General features: G+C 47.1%; 1 protein-coding gene across 3 annotated transcripts in view; it reads left to right on the top strand.

Moving 5' to 3' along the window:
* LOC119165489 (uncharacterized) overlaps positions 1 to 19,655 on the top strand; it is a 385,136-nt gene that overhangs the window by 322,830 nt on the left and 42,651 nt on the right. For 2 of the 3 annotated variants that reach the window (XM_075872576.1, XM_075872573.1), the window contains 2 exons: positions 1,756 to 1,901; positions 12,814 to 12,873. In XM_075872576.1, the coding sequence (XP_075728691.1) occupies positions 1,756 to 1,901; positions 12,814 to 12,873 (206 nt within the window). The remainder of the gene's footprint in view (positions 1 to 1,755; positions 1,902 to 12,813; positions 12,874 to 19,655) is intronic. The other variant, XM_075872575.1, reaches the window with a different exon arrangement.

Raw genomic sequence — 19,655 nt, 5'->3', positions numbered from 1 at the left:
CCTGAAATTAGGGGGAATTGAGCGCGTTAATCTATCCCGGCGTTTGTCGCTTTTGCAGCGTATCAGGCGAGTTCAGTTGATCACGTGACGTGAGAATAATCATTCCTGACCTTTCGAATGATTGACACACGAGAAATGTCTGTGGTCGATTGTCACCTACCTTGCATTTCCGTGCAGTCGCATGGCTGTCCTGCTTTGTCTGGCATAACTATCGTGCGCGATCACATCACATCGCTTCGTTTTCGGCGTTTGCGAGTGTGCAAGCGGAAATGGCGTCGTGTAGTGCAAAAGCATGAAATCCGGAGAAGCTCCATCGCGCAGTGCTCACATTCCACGTGTTTTATGAATCAGTAAGTGGCGAGGAGGAATGAACGCTTGTGAAGAAACAACTGTCCCGCCTTTCAATGCGGTCTTTTAGGGGTCTTTTAATAAAGCCACTATGGTCTATAAAAATGTGAACCCGTTGACAAAAGTTATCACTTAAGCCTACAATACAATCATTAGCGAGAAGAGTGCTATCCGAGAGTCGTGACACAGTCTTCATGACAACTATTTTAGTTTCCTTGGCATTTCTTCAATGTGTGTATCTTTGACAATGCTGTCTTAGATAGATATGTGGGGTTTAACGTCCCCAAAACCAGCATTTGATAATGAGAGACGTTGTAGTGGAGGGCTCCGAAAATTTTGACCACCTGTGGTTCTTTATCGTGGGCAATGCTGCCTTGATGTACAGTCGCGCCCAATATCAGTTGCAAAGTGGCGCCACAATTGTGAAGTGGATTTGACGTGGACGAAATTAATGAAATAAAGTCTGTTTTGAGTTATTAGTATTTTACAGGGCAATTTAACATTTGGCCGCGTCACTGTTCGTGTTTGAGGGTCCTTCAACTGCAACTATCGTGTTGCAATTCACAAGAGTGTTACTGTACCTTTGTTTCTTGTGCACACGATATTTTCCCTATGTGTTGCATACACATGTTTCACTGTCGTTCAAAAGCGTGGAACTTGAGAGTCGCCACCGTGCTATAAGTGTTTTCCTTCGTTGCTGCGTGTGTAGAGTTGCGTTGTAACGTAGTCGACATAAATCGTAACTAAATGGCACAACCTGTCGTCTCACTGAGTGTCCTTCATTCACGTATCAGTATTTTAAGGTTAAAACGTGGTTGTTTTCTCCGCATGTTAGACATTTTTTGAAAAAGGAGAGCAAAATTAAGTTTTCTTACATGATATCTGCGCCGATGACCGTAATCTCAACGAGAAGCGACCAGATATTTAGCTATCAGGGACCGAATACTTAGTTTGCATTATCGGCTAATTATACAGCGAGCACATGGGGGAAGCTAACTAAGGGAATCTGTGTATGAATATTACAGTACACTGCTTTTCAAAAGTATGTTCGAGAATCATGCGGATAGATCTGCGAATAATTTCACCCAAGATAAGAGCGATCTTTGAGGAGGACTGACACTGCGTATCGGGTCATCTTAATAGGCTGCTGCGCAGCTCCAATGGAGAGCATTGCAGATTACATACAAATCATGGTCATTCAACTGAATGCATGTCTGCACAAGGATAGCAAATATTGTACTTTGTTTCGCAGTCGTTTCCTTGGTAACCGCCTACGATTAGTTCCCTCGCAGTCCACATTTCATAAAGGGAAGCGCCACTCAGACTACTGCAGTAGCGCAACGAAAAAAATTTTACAGTGGTGAAATTCTTACGCTTATTCGTTTTGTAATTGTGTTTCCTATGCAGCTCGATCAGCTACGCGCGCTGGACGAGGCGCACAAGGAGGCCGTACGAATACTTCTCCTCGAGGCAGCAAAAGTGGCCCCGGCTGTGGGACCAGCGGTAGAGACAAGACCTGAGTCTGGTGCGGAAGTACCCCGCTCCCCTGTCGGGTACAGCCGCATTTTCAAATCTCTCATACGTGCAAAATTACTAACACCTTAGGGTCACATGTAGCCCCAACATTTTGTGGCCCCTGATGTAGGCCTTTTTTCATTATTGTAAAGCTGGCTTTCCTACTTTGCAGTTGCCCAACTAGTGGCGGTTGGTCCCTTTCTGTAAACGCAGTCTTCTAGAGGATTTTACTCGCGCAATGACATGGAAATTGTAGGTTCTGCTGCCTTGACATGAAGGCGCATAGTAGACGAGCCCGAGCATGTTTAATAAGCACCTCGTCTCCATTTCAAGCAGAACAGGCAAATGTGTAGTGCAGGCAAGCGCCCGTGCGGTTTGTTAAAAGGGTGTATCCTGCGGAAATTAGGGTTAAAGTATTAGAGCGTGAGTAATGCCACTCGTGTACGCTATTTTCGTAGTTGCCCCATTGACGTGTATAAGAGCTACCACATATCGCATAGAACTGTGATACCTACTTTCGAAGCAATGTCGCACAGTTTGTGAAGCCATCACTTTATCTTTTGTAGAACCAATGATGTCTGAACATTTAGCAAACGTTCGATTAAAGCAAGTGTAAATTCTCTATAGCTGCTAATATACATTTGAATTCAGTCAGTGAAGGTGGGGACAGTCTGCAACAGTATAATAAACGGTCTATGAACTGACAATGTTGTAGTACCCTACTCACTGGCTCGGAAGGCCTGTTCCGTCACCAAGTTCTAAAGTGAACCTTTCTTGTCAGAAAAGGCGAGTGGCATATTATGACATACTGTGATATATCCTGAAGACGGCTTCATATCCTGACTGGTAGTACTTTAGTGCGCACTTCGTAGCTCTTGGTTATCATCTGTTTATAGAAAACTCTCTTATCGAAGTTCCCTCATATTCTTTATTAGGTCACAACATAGATGCGTCCAAGTTATTCACATATATCAATACGCTTATTTGTACGTCACACAAACAACTATCAGAGGCATAGGATCAGGTAACATTCATACTTTGAAGTGAGAGCAGCTTGTGCGAGAAATAAAGACTAGGACACAGAAAGACCATACGTGGACAGGCGTGAGGGCCTGTCCCCATCTGGTCTCTCTGTTCCCTTGTCTTGATTTTTCGTGCAAGCCAGTCTTATTTTGAAGGCTGAACCAAGTCGCTTAGCTGAAAGTTTCACCGAATCACATTTTTTTATAATTGGGCTAATTGGTATTCATTCATCTTGCAACTGATTAAACCTGGTATAAGAAAAACATTTTACACCATGCCCCAAACAAATTAAATAAGCTAAGTAGCGGTATAGATAAGAAAATAGCGCAAAATGTAGGGTCGAAAACGAGAGGGATGCGACATGAATTATAGGCAGTCATATGTTAAGTGTGAAACAGGTGTCGTATATTTGGTTTCATTGTTCTGCGGTCTCATCTACAGAGGCCAAACTGGAAGATGCTTCAATACCACGTTGCAAGAACATAGGAGATCGTTGGACACAAAAGATTGTTCACACTTGCTCAAACATTGCAGCTCGTGTGGTGGTGGCACTTTTTTGTGATGCTATAAATGCGAAGCATTTCTTAGCGAATTTCGGCAACTTTGAGTCTATCTATCTATTTATCTATCTATCTATCTATCTATCTATCTATCTATCTATCTATCTATCTATCTATCTATCTATCTATCTGTCTATCTATCTATCTATCTATCTATCTATCTATTATCTATCTATCTAACTATCTATCTATCCTTCTATTTCTCTATCTATCTATCTATCTATCTATCTATCTATATATTTATTTAGACGCCTATGACTTTCAGCTCTACAGGCAGTTTCGATAATAGTATCTATACGAAACTTGGTATGGCATATATGACTTGTGAAGAAGAAAACGCATCGTTGGAAAACAACATCGCCACCGCTTGGGTACTGGGTGCTTGGCTTCGCTCGCTCGGCTCGTGCTGATCATCGCTGGCATCTGCTCGACCATTGCTCTTGCCCGATCGTGTTTCCTCGTAGGACCACCGTCGCAACAGTCGCCAATAAACCCTTTTTCAATTGGTGGAGGGTGCTGACATTCCCCGTCGCCTGAACCTGGGTGCTGCCATTCGCCGTCGCCTCAACCTGGAGCTGCGCAACCAAACGCTACCTACCATCATGGCTACCAACAACGCGCAACCTGGCTCTTCCACTCCATCCCCCAACAACCCCGGCGTTCTTCGTTTGCGAGAGCCCAAAGTCTTTAGCGGAGCTGATGAGACTGACGTGGAAGACTGGTTTGCTAACTACGAACTGGTGAGTGCGAACAACAAGTGGGATGACGCGGACAAATTGAATAACGTCATCTTTTACCTCACTGACGTGGCCGAAATGTGGTATAACAACCACAAAAACGACATTAGGACGTGGTCCATCTTCAAAACGTTGTTTGCTGAAGTTTTTGGCCGACCCGCTGTCCGCAAGTCCAGAGCCGAACAACGCTTGCGGACTCGCGCACAAAAGCCAACGGAATCTTTCACAAGCTACATTGAAGACATCATTGGACTTTGCAACCGACTGAACACCACCATGCCCGAGTCGGAGAAGATTCAACACATCCTCAAAGGGATAAATGACGGTGCATATCAGCTGCTCCTCGCCCGTAATCCTGCCACCGTTGCGGAACTTGTTACTTTGTGTCAAAGTTTCGACGAGTTGAGCAAGCAGCGCGCCCTGACTCGGCCATTTTCCTCACACGCCGATTCGCTCTCCAGTCTCACTTCCGTTCCCGACCACTCACCAACCCTGCAAGAGATTAAAGACTTCGTGCGTGAAGAAGTAGCTCGGCAACTGTCGTTGATTCCCTTCACGCAGCAGCCGCCGTCCTCTCGTCTGCCCTCACCACTCCGCGACGTTATTGCCGAAGAGGTAGCTCAGGCTGTTCCCGTCGCTGCCCACCAGCAGCCTGTGGCCGTGACTGTTCCCCATGCGCCGGCTATGCAGCCCGTGGCCGCGCCTCTTACTTATGCCCAGGTGGTACGCAGCAGACCCCGCCAGCAGCTTTTGCCACCCATGCCTGCAGTTGCTCCCCACTCTACCCCTCTTTCGACACCTTGGGCTGCACCGCGAGTCAGCAATTCCTGGCGCACTGCTGACAATCGACTGATCTGCTACGCCTGCGGTACTCCAGGACACGTGGCATGATATTGTCGTCGTCGTTTCCAATCGCAACACAACGCTACTTGGCCGTTACCATATGACCCGCCGCCTACGCACCTACCTGCTCCCTATCCTTCACCGCAGTATGGCTACACTAATCTTCCCGGGTCTCAGTCACCCCAGCCCCCAGCTCCGACTCACTCTTCCCGCTCGCCGTCTCCTCGCAGGCGATCACTGTCCCCAATGCGTCCTAGACCCGCTTCCTCCAACCGGGAAAACTGAACGCCGCAGTTCCAGAGGCAAGAACTGCGCCGTCGTCGAAATGCTCAAGTCCTCGCACTTCACCAGCTAACGTCGTCGCTATATCTGTCGATGGTGTTTCTACCTTTGCCCTCGTCGACACAGGTGCTGCCGTTTCTGTTATAGCCGCCCAGCTCTGCCGTTCCCTACGCAAAGTGACCACGCCGCTCTCTGGACTATCGCTTCGTACAGCTAGCGCACAACAAGTTCGACCTCTCGGCACCTGTACGGCCCGCACATTCATCCAAGGCTCTATGTACGTTGTCGAGTTCATCGTCCTTTCGGTGTGCTCGCATGACGTTATCCTCGGGTGGGACTTTCTGTCAAATCATCATGCCATCATCGACTGCGCACGCGCTGAAGTTCAATTTTCGCACCTGTGTGACGAACCTTTGCACGAAACCCTTGAGCGGTCGCCAAAACTTGTCGTGCGTGAGGACGCTGAAATTCCGCCAGCCTCTCTTGCCGTTGTCCCGGTTTGCTGCGATGACTATAACGATGCTACAGTAATGTTTACACCTTCCGACATTTTCATGAGCCGCAGAGCCGTTTCCTTGCCTTTCGCTACACTCGACGTCACTGCGGGCCGAAGCAATATTTTCGTCCACAACCCCCTTTCTGCACCGCTTACGCTACTTGCCGGCGAATGTCTCGGTCGAGTGGAGTACCTCGATTCCTCTCTATTCCTTAGCATGCCAGACGAATCGTGCAGTAGCGCCTCGACCGAACTTCATGCCCTTTCCCCACTGGAGTGCTCATCAAGTGACACCTTCTCGAGTTCCATCGCCGACACCTTAAGTGCCCATGAACGCGCCGAGCTTCTTAATCTCCTCCAGCACTTCGCGAATTCATTCGACGTTTCTCAGCCGCAATTGGGTCGGACTTCCGCAGTGCACCACTACATTGACACCGGTTCGCACCAGCCATTGCGTCAAAGACCGTACCGTGTCTCTGCTGCAGAACGTCACGTCATCAACGACCAGGTCGAAGAGATGCTACGCCGTCGCGTTATTCGACCATCGCACAGTCCTTGGGCATCTCCTGTCGTTCTAGTTCGAAAAAAAGATGGATCGATTCGATTTTGCGTCTACTACCGGCGATTAAACAAGGTGACGCAGAAAGACGTCTATCCATTACCGCGCATCGACGACGCCCTTGACAGCCTCCAAGGAGCCGAATTCTTCTCCTCCTTAGACTTACAATCTGGATACTGGCAGGTTCCTATGGCAGAAGCTGATCGCCAGAAAACTGCGTTCATTACACCAGATGGCCTGTACGAATTTAACGTAATGCCATTTGGGCTTTGTAATGCTCCTGCCACGTTTGAACGACTCATGGACAACACACTGCGTGGACTGAAGTGGTCTGTGTGTCTATGCTACCTCGATGACATTGTCGTTTTCTCTCCCGATTTTCCTACACATCTGCTTCGGCTCCAACTGGTGCTGACGTGTTTAACCAACGCTGGGCTCCAACTGAACCTTAAAAAGTGCCGCTTCGCCGCGCGAGAGCTGTCCATCTTAGGGCACATCGTGTCCAAGGATGGTGTTCGACCCGACCCTGCAAAACTGCGAGCAGTCGCTGAGTTCCCGAAACCTACTACACTGAAAAAATTACGCAGTTTTGTCGGACTATGCTCGTACTTCCGGCGCTTCGTGCGAAATTTTGCGTCGATCATGTCACCACTGACCAACCTCCTACGCGGTGATGCAGACCTTTCAGCCTGGTCTTCTGACTGCGATGTCCCGTTTGCCACGCTCCGTAGTCTGCTAACATCTCCTCCAATTCTTCGGCATTTCGACCCAACAGCTGCAACGGAAGTTCACACAGACGCTAGTGGGGTTGGTCTAGGCGCCGTCCTCGCCCAACGCAAGCCGGGCTACTCCGAATACGTCGTCGCTTATGCGAGTCGCACACTTACTAAAGTTGAGGCCAATTACAGCGTCACTGAAAAAGAGTGCTTGGCGCTAGTGTGGGCGCTTCGCAAGTTCCGCCCTTATTTGTACGGTCGCCCATTCGACCTGGTAACGGACTACCATGCACTTTGATGGCTCGCCACATTAAAAGATCCTTTTGGCCGCCTAGCTCGGTGGGCACTGCAAATCCAGGATTACGACATTCGTGTCATCTATCGCAGCGGACGCAAGCATTCTGACGCCGACGCCCTGTCGCGTTCGCCTTTACCTCCCGACTCGGCCTGCGAAACCACTAGTACCAACTCCGTCGCATCTCTCGACCTCGACTCCTTTACCAGTGAACAACACAAGGACCCGTGGATCGCTTCTCTTTTTAACTGTCTCTCTGGATCGTCAAGCACTGCGGTACCACGATCTCTCCGACGTCAAGCTGCTCATTTCGCCATTCGTGATCGGCTGCTACACCGACGCAACTACGCCCCCGAAGAACGTAAGTGGCTCTTGGTTGTGCCGCGCAGCTTGCGATCACAAATCTGCGCCTCCTTTCACGACGATCCCCAATGTGGTCATGCCGGAGTTTTCAAAACTTACGAACGCTTTTGCCATCGCTTCTACTGGCGCGGATTGTATAATTTCGTTCGAAAATTCGTTATGGGCTGCCCTGGCTGTCAACGCCGCAAATCACCGCCTTTCCACTCGTCCGGTGCGCTTCAACCGCTTCCGTGCCCTGCCAAACCTTTCGATCGGATCGGAATTGATCTCTATGGCCCTCCACCGACAACATCAGATGAAAATCGGTGGATCATAGTCGCTGTGGACCATTTAACACGCAACGCTGAGACCGCCGCCCTTCCAAGTGTCACTGCGCGGGACGTAGCATCCTTCAACCTTCATCGCTTCATACTACGACATGGTGCACCTCGAGACCTACTAAGCGACCGAGGTCGAGCCTTCCTATCAGAAGTCGTCACGTCTCTGCTTTTTGAATGCCATGTTGTTCATCGCAAGACCACTGCATACCACCCGCAAACTAATGGGCTCACGGAAAGATTTAACCGAACCCTTGGCGATATGCTCGCCATGTATGTGACATCCGATCATACTAACTGGGATCGCATTCTTCCATTCATCCCGTTCGCATATGACACCGCGGCACAGTCTACCACTGGATTTTCACCTTTCTTTCTTCTTTATGGACGCGAACCATCCCACACCATCGACACTCTCCTTTCATACCGTCCTGACGCATCCGAATGCCCATCTGTGTCCGAAGCTGCCCGCAATGCGGAAGAGTTCCGTGAACTCGCACGCACCTTTACGTCACAAGAACAACAGCGCCAGAAAGAAAACAACGCCGACTCTTCACAAAGCCCCAGCTATTCCCCGGGATCACTTGCATGGCTTGCTGTTCCTTACCAAACCCCCGGCATTTCCTCAAAGCTCGTTCCAAAGTACGAGGGCCCATACCGCGTTTTGGAGCAAACCTCGCCGGTGAATTTTCTCATCGAGCCACTTTCCCCATCTGACGACATGCGCCAGCGTGGACGTGACATCGTCCACATCGCCCGCCTTAAGCCATATCATAGCCCTCTGCCTCCAGACTCTTAGGTCGCCAGGATGGCTCTTTTTCGGCGGGGGCAAATTGTGAAGAAGAAAATGCATCGTTGGAAAACAACATCGCCACCGCTTGGGTACTGGGTGCTTGGATTCGCTCGCTCGGCTCGTGCTGATCATCGCTGGCATCTGCTCGACCATTGCTCTTGCCCGATCGTGTTTCATCGTAGGACCACCGTCGCAACAGTCGCTAAAAAACCCGTTTTCAGACTGTATAAAGAACATATTTCACTACTCATAACATGAAATAATGTCATGAAAGTCATGATTTCAATTTCATGGTCCTGCAGCTCTTGCGGTGGTTTCATTCACATGGCATGTTGCAAAACTGGTATGGTATGACATGATTGCATAGCGAACACAAGCGACAGACCCTGACATGAAAATCATGACATGCGTGTCATGTAACAACATGACTACAAGCCACGTTCACGATGCGCTCGCCGCCGTTTCGCTGGTGTCACATATGCCAAATTTGGTGTTACGGTACGCGAATGGATGACGAAGGTATGTGAATGGTGCTAACATGGTAATCTTGACATGCGTGTCATGTAACAACATGACTACACGCCACGCTCATGATGCGCTGGTGGCTGCTTCGCTAGCTTCACACGTACCAAACTCGGTATTACGCGACGCGAACGGACGGCATAGGTAAATGCCGTCCGTTTGTATGTGCCATAGGTAAATGGCACATACAAACATGATAATCCCGACATGCATGTCATGTAACAACATGACTACATGCCACACTCATGATGCGCTCGCGGCCGTTTCGCTAGCTTCACCCATGCCAAATTTGGTATCACGTGACGTCGAGTAATGACGAAGTTATGTGACTGGTGCAAACATGATAATGATGAGATTTGTGTAATGTGAGAACATGACTACATGCCGCAGTCAAGGCGTAAATACATTTCGACGTGACGCGGTGTGCATGCTCGCCGGCGTTCATTTTGTCGCGTCACACCGGCGTTGCCACGCCAGGCGCTGGACCTGCCATACACTCGCAGCGCGCGCCGTGCTGCGTTGCTTTAATGCATGTGCATTTCAGCGCGTCCGGCGTCCCTCCAGATGCGGTGTTGTCTGGTAACAGATCGGCATAGAGCAATGTTACTCTATGTCATCGGTGCAAAATGCAGCTTGTCGCATTTCGGACCAGTTGCTGTCGGGCCGTGGTGATGGTCGCTGGTCGTGCAGTGGCGCCTGGCTTCAGACTACAGCGTGTTCACGTTTTGCTAACGTAGCGTCGCTGTGCGCAGCGTGCGCGCGCGTCAACACTGCATTGGAGTATATTGCGCCCTTCATGATGCGCTCGCAGCCGTTTCGCTAGCTCCACGTATACCAAATTTGGTGTTAAGTGGTTTCAATGGATGACGAAAGTATATGACTGGTGCAAATATGATTATCCTGACATGCGTGTAATGCCAGAACATGACAACATATGACGCTCATAGCGTGCTCGCGGTCATTTCGCTAGCTCTACATATACTAAATTTGGTTCCACGTAACGTGAATAGAGGACAAAGGTAAACGACACATTCAAACATGATAATCATGACATGGACGTCATGTACGGCATCATTACCCTCTACCTCATAACGTTGAACTGATTTTAAAAGGACATATAAACCGTTCATTTGTGCTTCGCATATCATAGATTCCAACTGTACGTAGATGGGATCTGCTATTTTTGTTTTATTAAAACACCCAGATCGGATCACCAGAGAGCTGATAGAGGCGTTGAACATCAGAAGTGGGAAGAAATGCGTAAGCGCACCATCCATCACATCAACAGAAAAAAAAATAATTTTCATACCTCATCAGCACTCTTAGGATCTGATCTGAGGCATGTGTTTTATAGCCCCCTTTTTTTTGCTGTTTCACTTGTCAGGTCATGTGACAGAAGTGATATATACGTAGCTGCCTTTTTTTCGAATAAACCTTAGTGTCGAGTAGGCGCTCTTGATCAGGGCAATTTTCTGTTCTAGTGTCCGTGTCTGTGTGCACGCCTTCATGCAGTTAAAATATTGTTCATAGTGTTTTATATGTGCCAGATACGACTTTTTGGGAAAGTAAAAGACGTAAAGATGCGAAGCAACAAGTGCAGATGAAATAAACCAACAATAATGACTTTTTACTCCTTTTTTCATGCCGTGTTGCGTGCATACCGCCATCGTTGAGTGGTAACCAACTACTACTGCGACAAACTAGCCTGCGTCATACTTGTGGCGCCGTTACAAAGTGAACTTCCGTGGTTCTCATCGTCCGTACCTAAAGTGTACACGGTCCTCTTTTAGATGCGGAGCATCTTATACTCGCGCCTTGTAGTGCGCCGTCCGCACCGCTTCTCGAACATTCGACAGCTGACGCTCGCGCATGCGCCGTCGCGCCGTCGCCCACTCTTCCACCATCTGTGCATCCCTTCCTCCTCTACACACCGCGCGCGCTTCACTCCTCCACCATCTGTGCACCCTTCCTCCTCTACACACCGCGTTCGACATCTACAATTCTCCTGATTCTCCAGTGGACGCGCATGTGGCGTCGCGCTTCGAGAACATTCAACAGCTGACAGTACATGCGCCGTCGTGCTGTATATATACTCAAGGTCGGCGCTCGCTCGCTCAGTTGCCGCTCGTCGGTTGGTTTGTACGGCGCGTCGACGTCCAAGATCGCGGTGAAATGAATTCCAACGAATCCACAAACACAATGATCGACGTCCCTTCGACCAGCGCCGCCCTTTCGCATACGTGTGTACGTGTTCACTCATTTAACACCCCCTCCTACAACCACGTTAACCAATTTAGCCATCGACCCAAGTAAGTCGCAATTTAACACCCCATTTCACAACCACATTAACCAATTTAGCCATCGACCCAAGTAAGTCGCACTTTAACACCCCGTTAACCAATTATATGGTCCGCATCCTCCTCAGTGTTCCCCCGAGGGAAGCTGCGGGCAATTTTTTTTGTCCTCAGCTTTTTTCTCACTGGTCATGAATGAAAACAAAAAAATGAACTTCGTTCAGGAGCAATATTACAAGCCATTCTGCTCGCAAAAAGTAGATGGCCACGAAGCTCTTGAGCACACGATATACTGGCTACATTAAATATTTAAACAGGGTTTCAACCTAATTACTATTTTGATCTACCTTAACAACGCCGGCATGCGGTAATTTTATTACATTTATTAACTCACTGAGTCGTCCCTAAAAATCAGATGGCATAACCACAAAAGTGAAGTTTACAAATCTGATTCTTCTCAAAGACTGGATTTCCATCATGTCTACTAGTATTTCACAAATGTTGTCACCGAGACGACTTTTCTTCCACTACCATAAATGTTGACGAACCACTTATCGACAGCGTTTTTTTTTTACGTTCGTATTTTTGTACTGTTGGTGCAGATCATTCATGTGGCACCACAGGTCACTGAAACCATTAGTGGCGGAATTGACTATCATGATATAGTGATCTAGAAGAATGCTATTGATGAATTGTGCGATTGTAAATAACTATGCATCGTACATTTCATTTGTGGTTTTCATTACTTTTACATGTCGCCTCCACGCGGCCAGGCGTCGGATGTTTTGCAGTTTGGGTCAGCTTGCGTACAGTGTCTGACGCAACTGAAATAGTGTTAAAGGTACAACTAACACTAACCTGGACATCTAAAGTAATACGGCGGCTTTGTAAAACTAGTGTATTTTATTTTCACTGCTAGAAACCAAAATAGCGGCAACCAATTGTTCTTCTTTTTCATGTATTATTTGTAAATGATGCTAAGCATTTTGCACGTCTGATCAAAATGCATTTTACTGTACAAGTTTATGCTTTTTCAACTTTTTTTGTCACGTGGAGTTTTCAACAAAACCAGCTAAGGTAGATGTAATATGCAACGTAATAACTATAAAAAGCACGTTCTTCTTACACTTGGCGCTATTTATTTTTACAGCACGATGTGTAAACCGGATTTGCAGTCACCTGGCCCTCCAACCGATGTTACATTGCAGAGGTGGGTTTGTGGCTCTTCAATATCAGAAACTGAGTAGACTTGTGTCTCTGTTTGGGTTGGTCAGTTTCTACACTAATCCTACCCACAAGAAGCCTTTTTTTATGAACACTTTAGAGCGATAAAAGTTTGGGCTTGTTGGTACATAGTGACATTGAGAAAAATAGTGATAAATGAACGGGGGCGCAAGAAAATAAAACAGATCTGGTAAAGCGCAGCATAATGTTTATTGCCATATGCATTCTCGACTACATATATCGCTCAAGAAAAATACCACACGATATATGAAGCGCAAAAAAAAATAATTTTTTAGAAAGTACTATTGTTTTGCACTGTGGTTACGAGAGAGTACTGACGCACACAGAACCCTGTGATGAGTTCGCCTGAGCCATAACAACCTCTCTCGTAAAGTTGTCTTGTATATACTTGATCACGGTACCAGAAGAAATGATGAAGTTAAAGTTGAAGTACATGCACTGAAGAGAGGTGTGCAGCCGCAGGACTTACGTTGAATGGCTAGTCGTGCAAAATGCCCATTTTCTACGTTGCTACTATGCTCTCTTAACCTATCATTTAGACAATGGCCCGTCTGTACAGTTTATTGTTTTTATAGGCAGTGGTGAGCGGCAATAAACATTATGATAGAAGTTAGTGGCTGTGTTGTGTCTTCTTGTGGGCTTGTTCATTCAGCGATATTTTATCGGTGACCCTCGCATTCAAGAAAAAACGAAGTTGATTCGCATTAGTGCTGAACGTGGTATTCCAGCAAACTGTTCATAATACGAGAAGGAAAGACAAAAAAATCTTGCTTAAGATCTACTCGGGACGTGCTGTAACGATGAACCATCTACGAGGATAATACTACGCCGCCTCAAAACCAAATAATCTGAATGTTGAAAGTGTAACTGTATGCCCAAGCGGTCCTTTTCTGCCATCTCTCAAACAGTAATAAATTTCACTTTAAAGAAGGCAAATACGGAAGTTTTACTGAATGCTAAAGTTTTACAAAAAGTGATGTTTCCTAAACGTTGATCACTCTGCAGCAGTCACGTGGATCCTGTAAAGAGGCTTCCAATAGATTATAAAGAAAAAAACTTATTAACTTTGATAGTGCGGAATAGAAAAATGCGCGAATCAACCTGATAACAAATTATAGAGATTATCGTCAAATCAACCAACAATTTATATTTTCCCAACTTTGCGTGAAACAAGCAAGCACGAAGGAAGGAGTAAGTGTGGACGAGCGCAATGTGAATAGTGATTTGTTGTGCCGAAATGCAACTGCTAAAGGACCAAAACAATCTGCATGATCTCCTCAAAAACATCTCGCATAACAATCAGAATATGTTACAATGCCTCGTATCAGTGCATATACAGCAACAAAACACATCCAATGCATATCTGGCAAAAAACCTAAAGAACAGCATACAACAAAATGTGACGACACTAAGAGATGAGAGCTTGTAGCACGAGACAAGACGTAGAATACCACCCGTACCTTGGTTGTGATTCTGTCATTTCTTTGTGCCGATTGGTGTGGCTATAGTTGCTGACTTGCCTGCAAGTACTGCTTGTGGGAACCTTCTCAGCGAATCCATTGTTTTAGAATCTCCTTTTTGCAGTGTCATAATGCATGTGAAACACTGGCTCCCAACACAGATTTCTCTTTAGAGACTCGAATCTTTTCTTGCGATATCCGGTTGTATTTAAGCGCGGAATAATTGTTGCGCCACAGCTGTTAAACCTCGTAGCGTCAATTCTGTTTAACAGTAGATTCCTTGAAGTTCTTCAGGACGTAATAATCCTCTTTCGAAATTATCTTTCCGTGGGCTAGTCCAGATGCCCCACTTCCTAGAATAATCTCAACTGCTCGGACGCATTACCTTCCATTAGGCATATGTTGAAGGTCCTTACGGTGTCTCGTTGGCTGAGCCTCAGCAAATTCGTGGTATTACCACGTAGTGTGCATGGCACAATAATTACAGCGGTGGTGAAGGAGTCATCCATTAAATGAACTTTGCCACTGTTGAGTTTCCTGTGATAAACGGCTCCTAAAAGCACGCATATTCCAGCCTCAGGGGATACCATGATTACGGTAACATCAGCCGAACCTAAAATCCGGTCTGTCACCCTCTCAAGCACATTTGTCTTGTCAATGCTGACAAGTCACTGCATAAATCTGCGTCTTTTATTGCTTCGATTGCAATCAAGTTTGAGCCGTACATGGCTATTCGGCGCCACGTTTACTCTCCGACAATGACAGAAACCTGCCAAATGAAGGGTCAGTATGGACTGATTGAAGGCAGTCAATCATGGAGGATAGCGATGGATCTAGCGATGTATCTCGGCGTTGTTCTTCGGCCTTGTGCAGAAAGCTAAGAGGTGCTAAGATACAGGCATTGTATTTCAAGTCGGTGGAGTCGGGTGGATCAACCAGGTGTCGGGATGAGCAGTCGGCATCGCTCTTCAGCTTGCCAAATTTGTACACAACAGAAAACGTGTGCTCCTGTCTTTGTACTGGACTACGGCCGAGTCTTCCTGTAGGGTCCTTAAGTGTTGACTGCTAGCAAAACGCATGATTGTCTGTGATGACTGCGAACGGACTTCCACATAAGTGCGGAAGATTTTTCGGAATGGCCCAGACGAGGGCTAGGAATTGCCGCTCAGTCATGGATTATTGTTTTGCGTCAGCAACAGAAGACGACTAGTGCATGCTATCACACGGTTTTTGTGATTCTGTATCTGAGCCAGTATAGCGCCAATGCCGTGACCACATGCGTCGGTGTGTGAAGCTCCGTTCAAGCAGCTGGGTCAACATGGGCTAACACAGGTCGGGATGTGAGGGAGAAAATCAGTGACGCGAAAGAATTTCCTTGGTCCTCACCCCAAGAAAAAGCCACATTCTTTTTGAGGAGATCCTTGAGGGGCCGAACAATATCCGCGAAGTTGATGACAAAGCAGTGGAAGTTATGAGCAGAGCCCAGTAATGCTGCGAACTTCTTGTGGAAAATGCGCAACCAGAAATTCGTGGACAGCGCGGATTTGGCAGGGTCGGGTTAGGCACCACTGGCACCCACAAGCTAGCTGAGTAACTTTACTGCCAGCGTCCAAACACGCACTTGGGCAAATTTAGTTGGAGACCAGCACAACGAAAAACATCAAGAATAGCCGAGAGACGAGGCAGGTGGTTTTCGTCTGAATAGCAAAGTAGGTCAACCATTTAAAACTCTAAAGTACAGAATACACCAGACATTCAATAGTAGCCCAACCCAAAAAGCATGACTTAGAGTGGTGAAAGCCGTCGGATGTGATGAATGCTTTCTTCTCGGAATCGTGGTCGTTCTTCGAAATTTGCTAGCATCCGGATCGAAGGATGCTGGCAAACGGGAAATACTTGGCACCATGAAGGCAGTCGATCGCATGATCAATTCGAGGTAGAGGATAAAAGTCCTTGGTAATACGAATGAGGTGACTATAGTTCACGCCAAGACACCTGCTGTTGCCCTTATTGACTAAAATCACAGGGGATTCTGAGGTACTTGAGGAAGGCTCTATGATGTCTTTGCCTATAATTTCTCGACCATTTTCTGTATAACTTGGCATGCAGCATGAGACACAAGGTAGGGGTGTTTGTGAGGAGGACTGCGAAATGAAACAATAATTCTACACCGCAAATCTCTCAAAAAATACGCTACAAGAAAGGTTATTTGTTGGCAAAGGAATTAGCACAATCTAGCTAAGGCCGGGCAGAGTGCGCAGCATTGCAGGCTAAAAGGGCAGCTGGAGTGTTCGACCCACAATAATGGTGCCGTCTTCCACCTTTGAATGTCATTTGAGCGCCTCAGCCGTAGTGACAATTTTATATAAGTGTCAATATTTGCGAGGTGTGGAAATCGAGAGTTTGATAAAGCATGCTCTTCTGCTTATATGGTAACTTTCAGCTTTCGAGACATCTCTTCTTTGATGAAGTTGCGTTACTTGCCACCATAAGCTAACAATATCACAAGGCGCTTCCTTCCAGTGCCTTGAGCGCAAACATGTACGGCCTGCGAAAGTGCTGTTATATTTAGCGGGTCAACAAACCAGCTGGAAACAGCGGTCTGCGTTTAATTATTCTTTTGTTTCCATTCCGGGTTGCACATCAAGGTTAGGTGATGTCCCTTACATTTTACGTAGATTGTGTATTTCTGTTTTTGCAGCTCTTCCAGCTCTTCCAGCTTTTACATTCCTTCGCTCCTTGAAATGGTCGAGTGCGTCAGAAGCAACATCCCAGCTTGGGAAGTTTCTCTTTTAGGGGCGAAGCTTCTTAATGCGGCACCCTTTCGTCCGTCGTAGTAGTGTGTCGTACGATTTGACCTGCAAGATGGTGCCGGTGGAGAATTTCTACTGTGTGTTGATGAACAATAAAAAATTCGCAGCGTGCAAGTAAACTAAAAGCCGTACTCTCCCGCCCCTCATTCCCCATGGGCAGCTAGTGACATGTACAATGAGTGTTATCTGACAAAAAAGAGTTGCTACGTTATACTCGCTGGGCGTAACGTCCTTTTTTTAGAAAGGTTTTGCGAGCGTTGGGCTGCAGTGCCATGAATACAGTGAACTAGTATATACCATGAACTCGAGGTCGTTAAACGGCCAGTAAACAGGCTCCAGAACGCGCAGGAGAAGCTCGCGTATCCTTCGTACGCGTGACCAGCCTCCTGCTATGCGCAGTGACGTCAACTCAGAGATCGGCGACGTTGACTGAATTACTGTTTATTGATACCTGGTTTAGACCAATCGACGAGCTGCGTGCTACGTCACGTCGCCGATCATCGAGTTGACGTCACTGCGCACTGAAGGAGGTTGGTCACGCGCAGGAAACATGCGCGAGCTTATCCTGCGCGTTTTGGAGCCTGTTGACTGGCCCTTTAATGGTGGGAAGTAGACACGAAGCGCAAGCCCTGAGAAAGTGTGCATGTGCCACCTCTCGTTTAGTCCTCGAAATGTCCGCTGGATGGTGGTGCTTCTATATGCGGAATATATGATCAAAAGATGGGAGATAGTGGTACTTGGAGTGTTGACTAGATGGACGAACGGACACAAAGGCAGATGCATGAACGGACGCACAGATGGCTGTACGGACGGATGAACGCATGGACGGACGCAGAGGCGGACGCATGGACGAATGCAGGGATGGACGCACAGATGGACGTGTGGACACACCAACAGGTGCACGCACAGACGGGCGGAAGGACGCACGGACGGTCACACAGACGGACGCATGGACGGACGTAAGCAAGAACTAATGGACGGAGAAAGGTTTAGCTAGAGTTGGGCCGCAGTGCCATGAATACAGTGAACTAGTATATACAATGAACTCGAGGTGGTTAAAGGTGGGAAGTAGACACGAAGCGCAAGCCCTAAGAAAGTGTGCGTAAGCCACCTCTCGTTTAGTCCTTGGAATTTCCACTGGATGGCAGTGCTTCTATATGCGGAATATATGATGAAAAGATATGAGATGGTGGTACTTAGAGTACTGATTAGATGGACGAACGGACACACACACAAATGCATGGATGGACGCATGGATGGCTGCACAGACAGATGGACGCCGGGGCGGATGCATCAATGAACGCAGGTATGGACGCACGGATGCGCGTGCGGATTTGCAAAGAGACGCAAGCACGAACGGGCGGATGGACGCATGGACGGTCACACAGACGGACGCATGGATAGACGAAAGCAAAAACGAATGCACGGACGGATGCTTCGTCCCACTCTTCATCATTCACCCCGTGAATATGCTGCTATTTTTTCTCATCCAGCTTTAGCTGAGCTAGGCACTTATCTACCGACGGATCTTTGCCATCACAGAGCATAAAGCTCTGTGGAGGAAGTTTTATGGTCAACATAGACGCAGAACATCGGTTATCTTGATCACATGGATGATTGGATGCTATGAGCGTCCCATTTTCAATGAGGCGGCGACACGTGTGCCACCAGGCTCGGTATAAAAAACGATCTTTTTCACATTGCCCTCAGCTTTATCTAATTCGAATAAATCAATTTTAGTACAACAAAAATTATAAACTTGTGTTCCATCTCTTTGCCTTTTCAGGCAAAATGACCTCAATTTCCCACTATTTCTGTCCTTCATTTCTAATTCTCTACCACCAGCACTCTAATCGTCTCTTACTTGCTTCTATCGCAGACGTGTTGAGTTTTCCATGTTTGTCCCTGAAACACAAAGATTCATATAGGCTTGTACCCACACCTATACCTGGGTCGCTATCGCCACATTCAGTCACAACATGTTCCGTCGCTTCCTTAACTCCCTCACAGCATGCACATTGTTCTTCTTCTTTACTGAATCTCGCTTCATGGCTACGTGCTCTAAGTTAACCCGACCTCGCATCGAACACTAAAGCACTTCCCCTTGAATTATCATAACACCCTTCCTGCTTTATTTAGTTCTTGCCCTTTCGGTACTTATCGAGAGCTGGCTTTTTTTTCATCGCTGTCATTTAATAAATCCTCTCTGTCCCTATGACGTTTCGCTTAATGCGTTTTGTTGCCGTGTCGCCCACGTAGCCAGCCATATATGTATTGGTTCTTTTTCTCCCATTTGTGTCCACGTTCTTTCGATATTAATATCTGAACATCTTCCCTGCCCATATATTCTCCTTCATCTTTGCAAGCCTCTGTCCAAATATCATTTTGCTCTGAGCTTCCCTTATTTCAAAGCCTGTTCATCCCATTTCTCCCTTTACAGCCTCATTCGTCGTCTTCCCGTGAACGCGCAAAGC

The sequence above is a fragment of the Rhipicephalus microplus genome, chromosome 8 (assembly GCF_043290135.1).
Source record: "Rhipicephalus microplus isolate Deutch F79 chromosome 8, USDA_Rmic, whole genome shotgun sequence".
NCBI lineage: Eukaryota > Metazoa > Arthropoda > Arachnida > Ixodida > Ixodidae > Rhipicephalus > Rhipicephalus microplus.
Note: the sequence above shows the minus strand (reverse complement) of the source record. Positions and strands in the feature narration are given on the sequence as shown.